The sequence below is a fragment of the Magnolia sinica genome, chromosome 3 (assembly GCF_029962835.1).
Source record: "Magnolia sinica isolate HGM2019 chromosome 3, MsV1, whole genome shotgun sequence".
NCBI lineage: Eukaryota > Viridiplantae > Streptophyta > Magnoliopsida > Magnoliales > Magnoliaceae > Magnolia > Magnolia sinica.
In genome coordinates this window covers 112,519,971-112,526,827 of record NC_080575.1, presented here as the reverse complement: position 1 = coordinate 112,526,827, position 6,857 = coordinate 112,519,971, and the positions used below count along the sequence as shown (strand labels likewise).

The 6,857-nt window shown below is 37.2% G+C and overlaps 1 protein-coding gene across 1 annotated transcript; it reads left to right on the top strand.

Moving 5' to 3' along the window:
* The first annotated feature begins 2,369 nt into the window (after window positions 1–2,369).
* Window positions 2,370–2,897, top strand: LOC131239087 (dirigent protein 23-like). The gene has a single exon (XM_058236644.1). The coding sequence runs from the start codon at window positions 2,370–2,372 to the stop codon at window positions 2,895–2,897; it is 528 nt and encodes a 175-aa protein (XP_058092627.1).
* The last annotated feature ends 3,960 nt before the right edge of the window (window positions 2,898–6,857 follow it).

Genomic DNA, 6,857 nt, shown 5'->3' with positions numbered 1-6,857 from the left:
ATGGATGTGTCGTACCCAACTCCCTTTGAATCGGACAATTTATACATGTTTTGTTACAATTGCAAATAAGCTTTTGTATTTGTTCCATTATGTCACATTGGCACACGCTGCATGTATAGTGTAGAGGGGTAGCTATGTGGTTGGCCATCCTTCACATATACCATGGATGTGTCGTATCCAACTCTCTTTGAGCATGTTTTGTCACAACTACAAATAAGTTTCTATATTTGTTTAATCATGTTACATTGGCATGCGCACTGCCTGTATAGTGCGGAGGGACAGCCATGTGGTTAGCAAACCTTCACATATACCAAGGATATGTTGTACCCAACGCCCATTGAATTAAATAATTTAGGCATTTATCACAGCTGCAAATAAGCTTTTTTTTTTGTTTGCTCAATCATGTCATATTGGCACGCCCACTGCATGTATAATGAAATGTACACGTCATCCCCAGCCAAGACCGTCCCTCTCTACCTATTGGGTACTACTAGTACTATGACCAGTCACTCGTACATTGGCACGCACACTGTATGTATAATGAAACGTACACGTCATCCCCTTCTAGGATCGTCCTCTCTACCTATTGGGTACTACTAGTACTACGACGAGTCTCTCACCAGGAACAAATGGAGACTCTGAAGGGCCACCGTGTGATGTGTTGTTTTTAATCTACACCGTCCATCCATTTTTTTCATATCATTTTTAGGTAGAAGCTTAAAAATGAGAAGATCCTAGGCTTAAATGGACCCCACCACAGGAAGTAGTGGGGTGACTGTTGATACCTTCCTAGGGCCTACCATGATGGCAATCCGTGGATGAAGGGGAAAAACAAACATCGGAATATTGATCCAAAACTACTGTGGCCCTAAGAGTTTTTCAAGTAAGACACATCATAGGAAAAAGGTTCCGATGTGACGTCTACCATTTCTTTTGAGTAGGGCCCACTGTGATCCAATCTATTCGTTTGATGTGCCTGCTTAGGTGCAAAGAATTACCCAAAATAAGATAAAAAAAACAATCCTAACCTTTGATCGGTGAATACTTATTTTTGAAAAGGGTAATTTCATCATTTACAAAATAATAATAATAATAACCCATCTAATAAATTTTCACCCAGTTCGATAAACACATGTTAACATGGAAGATAGACAGAGTGAGTGAGCAACATAGGGTGCAAGTACAGCAATCAGATAACTGACTGCTTATTTGTTGCTAAAGACTGGATGTCTGCATGTGATACAGCACCAAGTGAGATATTTGGTATGTGAGATTGATTTTTTTAAAATAGTATTTGCTAATTAAAAGATTAACTAAAAATTTCACTTAACTAGTTAATTATTTAACTTAATCGATCATTAGATTATCCAAACAACCCATAATTTGAATATCATGGTCGAACAATGTTTATGACTATTGGATTGTTTTCATTCTTAACTATCCAGTAAATGTCTAGAAATCTAATGGTCAGATAATTAGATAATATGTTTTTTTTTGTTCATGATACATCTAAAATAGAATCTTGAATTTGAAAATTTTAATTTGAATAACCTATATGCCACGTATGCAATTTCTAAGTAATATCAAAGTACCGACATATCATCCATCACACTCTGCCAGAATATCAAAGTTTTCCTCTCAACACCTGCTACTACTCAAATAATATAGCTCATGCATGGGGTGGTAATGGGCTGGGGTCTCATGGCCCTAACTAGGCTATAGAGGCATCCGCCCTACCCTCATAAGAAAATGGATTGACAGATCAATGGTTTGAAATAGTTCAAATATAAGAAATTTTTCAACAGCCTTACATTAGCCCATTACATCAATGGTTCTAATCATGGAAATTTTTTAACAGCCTTACATTAGCCCATTACATCAATGGTTCTAATCATGGAAATTTTTTAACAGCCTTACATTAGCCCATTACCCTCATAAGAAAATAAGTGATTTTAAACTACACATGCGCACAAAATGTGACCCCTCACCTCATAATCATCCATTCTTTTGTATAGGAGTGATCCACTTGATGATAGAACCAGACCAACAGGCTAGGCCAGGCCGAGCCATTCATCACTGACCATGGCCCAGCCCTTTTGCAAAATTTGGGGTTCAAGCCCTGGCTCTACAAGGCTGGACCAACCAGGCCCATTGCTTACCCCACTCATGGATGTCAGGTAAACAGAAGTTAGAGATGCTACAAATCTAAGTTTCTTGCATTACATCTCAGTAAAAATAAAAAATAAAAATAATAAACAATCTTAGTCACCCTTTGCTTATAAATATCTCTTCTCTTGCATGTCCAGAACATGAACTAGCTTACCAAAATAACAGATAAGAAGAGTCTAGTCACACATATTCCATGTCAAATGGCCCTCATCACATTGGTGCAATTGACCATTGTGGCACTATTCACACCCATGGTGGCTAGCTCTGAAGTCCAACACATCAAGAAGACCAATATGGTGTTCTACATGCAAGATTGGGGGACAGGTCCGAATCCGACTGCCATTTCGGTAGCCGGTCGGAACCGCACATCTTCGACAATAACCAGCTTTGGAACTATCATAGCAATCGACGATGCTGTAACCGAAGGCTTGGATGGGAAATCAAAGGAGGTGGGACGGGCACGCGGTATATATGTGACCTCAGCATTGGACGCTTCCGAAGTCCACTTATTGTTCTCGGTCCTCTTTACCAATGAGAAGTACAATGAGAGCACACTGGAGATACAAGGGTCCGACCGAGCCAACCTCAAGCAGAGGGAGGTTTCAGTGGTGTCCGGCACCGGCTTGTTTCGGTATGCCAAGGGCTATGCTGTCTTAGAGACTGCCTACATTGACCTTCCCAACCTCAATGCAGTGATCAAGTTCAATGTAACCGTTCGACACCCTTGAATTTACAGTAGTGATTTTTGGTGCCTCAGTATTTACTATGTAGAATGGTAAGTCTGAATCTACGAAATAAAATCTTTTGTTTGGGAATAACTAACGAATTATATTTTGATTGTATATCTAGACAGAGATTCCACTTGGCCAATCTGAACCGCCTGATCATTGGTATAGGAGATGGACAGTTAAAATAAGAAATGATCAACAGTCCAAATTGAGCAGGCAATTAACTCCTGTTTATTGGTTTGATAAATTGTTAAATGTGATGTTTTGGGGTGCAGGTCATCATTAGTGAGGCCCAGTAGATGGGATATCAAGATCTTGCATAGTGTAAGATATGATGAGTTCTGGTTTAGGGTGACTAACTTGTAAGCATCGATGAAGAAACTACCTAATGGAAATGGGTTGAATAAGAGAAAGGGGTATGGATTTGCTCATATCAGCGAAAGATAGCTAGCCATCCAAAAGACATGCCACTTGCATTGCAGATTAAGGAATAATATAACTGTTGTTCGTTGTCCACTCCAATTTAAAAATGAATAATTGTGGAACCATAATCATTATGTGAATTATGTTCCAATGGCCATTTCTCACGAAAGCAAGCCATTTTTATTGATCCAATGATTGATATTATGATACACAGAAAAAAAATCAGATGGAAAGATTCCAGCCATGAAATCTTTGGACTTTTCTCTTGACTGGTGCTCAAATGGGTATATGTGTGTGTGTGTGTGTGTGTGTGTGTGATAGATATAAAATTAGAAATTACTTATATTTCTGATGTGACAGGATCCAGATACCTAACAAGCCAAGATCATTCGTCTTTCGTAAACCTAGCAAATAATATAAGCTCAGTTAATACAAGCTTGTGAAGGCTTATTTACACCTAGAGATGAATCAAGCAACGTACACATAATCACACGACCAAGCTTAAACAAGAACAATTTGAATTTTGTGTAAAAAAAACTCTCGTGAAAAAAAAAATAACAGCAATAAGTGACAAATAATGTACTATAAAAAAATTATAAGAGATAGTAGCTTACCGATTTGAACAAACATTAAATGTCTTTTCACAAGCCCTATATATACCCTTAAACCTATAAGAATGATTTAGAAAGCCTTAATACACATCTCTCTCCCAAATCCCAATTACACGTGATATATAAAGTGTTAAAATCGGAATAGGAATCAACTTACACACTTATGCAATTCTGTGCACATTTTTTTATGGGACCTTCGATGGCATCAACCACCCATCAAGGATCTGTCAATGTCATCGAACTCCTTTAATGCCATCGAACAACAACGCTAAAACATTACAGCAACCAACATGGAATTTTTTAGATTTTCTTGATAAAATTGAGCATCTGTCGATGGCATCAACATTGCTCGATGTCATCGAGTGGTCTATTAATGGCATTAACAAACCCCTATTACTGAAAGATTTAAGACATCAACAACAATCTCCACCATGTCTTAAATTTTCATTCATCATAGCCCTTTTATCAATTCTCACCTCTAATTCCACCTTCCATAATAACTCCATCATCTCTTCTCGTGTACACTCTGTCTTCCATTTATGCCTTCGCCAAGCCTAGAGAAGCTACACATAACTTAAAATTTTCTGTGGGAAATATTTTTGTAAGCATGTCAACTGAATTCACACTTGTATTAATCTTCCCCAAAGTCACGCCTCATTCCTCAAGCACTTGTCAGATAAAATGATAACACACATCAATATGTTTAGTACATGAGTAATAAATGAAGTTTTTAGCCAAATTAATCACACTTTTACTTTTAAAATTAACTGACACAATCTCCCGTTGAAGCCCCAACTGATTTATTATCCCCATCAACCAAACATCTTCTTTGAATGCTTCTGTCACTGTCATATACTTAGCTTCGGTTGTGGAAAGAGCCACCACAAACTGAAGCTTTGATATCCAACTGATTACCCGACCCCCTAATACAAATAGTAACCGGATGTTGACCCTTTATTATCCATACTGCCCGCATAATCGAAATCCATAGTCTACTAACTTGGCCCATTATTTTTCAAATGTTAAGGCGTAGTCCTGCCTATATTAAATATATTGAAGTAGCTATTTCACTGCCTCTCAATGTCGCTTGCCCGGGTTGGACATGTATCTGCTAACAACATCCACCGCATGTGAAATATCTAGTCTTATATATATCATGGCATATATAAATTGTCAACCGCACTCGAATAAGGCACACGAGAGATATCATGTTTTACTTCATCTGTTTTATGATACTGCTCAGATGATAGCTTAACATGAGCCGTGTGAGGAATGTTGACCTACTTTACCTTGTCCATCACGTACTTCATCAATACCTTCTCAGGGTATTCTGCCTAAGATAAACACAGTCTGCTCCTCTTCATATACTTATGTGTGTGAATGCCGAGAACCCTTTTTGCAGCCTCCAAACCTTTCATATCAAATGTCTTTGATAATTAAGTCTTCAGTATGTCGATCTCAGACATGTTATCACTGGTGATAAGCATATCATCAATATACAATATTAAGATAATGAACTTCTTATTACTCAGTGTCTTTTAATAGACACAATAATCATAATACTCTTGGTAAACCTTTAACTCATTATGAAAGAATCAAATTTCTTATATATACCACTGTGTATGTGACTATTTCAAGCCTTACAACGACATCTTCAACATGCAAGGTTTGTTCTTTACTCCTTTGTTTTGAAACCTTCTAGTTGTTTCATATAAATATATTCTTCCAATTCTCCATACGAGAAAGTAGTTTTCATATTCATCTATTCCAATTCGAAATTGTATTGGGCAACCAGTGCTAATACAAAATCTGATAGATTCTTGCTTTACCATCTGCGTAAATATCTTAGTGAAGTCTACACCTTCTCTTTAAGCATATATATTCGCTACCAATATTATCTTGTACTTATCATGTTTCTTCTTAAAGATTCACTTGCACCCAATTAAATACCTAAATTGCCTCACCATTACGATAATATCCTGAAATTATAGCATTTTTATACCCCAAATCTCTCACCAACATCTCGTGAAAAACCCATCGGGCATCAACCACGTGTCCAAATCTCTCATACAAATGAATCAAAGCAGCAGCCACAAAGAAATCAGATCCTAAGCCCAATTTAAAAACCAAATAGTGTACTTTCCTCTAATATTCCAAATCCTTACCAGCTTTCAAAACCATGCAAAAAGTTATATATATATATATATATATATATATATATATATATATCTATATATTTATATATAATCTAGCCAAGAACATCCGGCGATGATCAAATTTTAGGCAAAGATATTCTATTTGAGAATTTGATTGAACGAAAGGCAGGTGTGGCGGACATCACTAAGTTTGGCATAAAAGGTAATAAGCTTGGTAGAAGCCAGATACGAGGAAGACAGTCCCATAGAGGCGCTTGGCAAGGTGGTTTTCTCTAAGAGAGGAAGGGAAGGAAGAGGATAGAGATCTGAAGGAAATGGATTGGCTACTCCCCTGTCACAAGCCAATGGTGGGTGGTCAATGTTCTGTAGGCCCCACCATGATGTATATATTTCATTCATGTTGTCCATCTATTTTTCTAGATAATTTTATAGCATAAGATAAAAAATGAGGTATATCCCAATCTCAAGTGGAACACAATATAAGAAACAGTGTTGAATGAACGTTAACCATTAAAAACTTTTTGGGAGCCATAAAAGTTTTGGATAAAGCTGATCTTTGTTTTTTCCTTCACCTGGGTCTGTATGACCTATTCAATAGATTAGATGTCAAATAAATAGTATAGTGGGCCTTAGGAGGATTTTAATGGGGTATATCAAATCACTACTATTTCCTGTGGTACGGTCCACCTGAGATTTATGTACCTCTCATTTTTTGGGATCAAGCCCTAAAATGATTTGTAAAAATGGATGAAACACATACATCATAGTGG

Excerpts from the sequence above, each read along its gene's own strand:
- LOC131239087 (XM_058236644.1), top strand. The coding sequence starts at position 2,370 with ATGGCCCTCATCACATTGGTGCAATTGACCATTGTGGCACTATTCACA.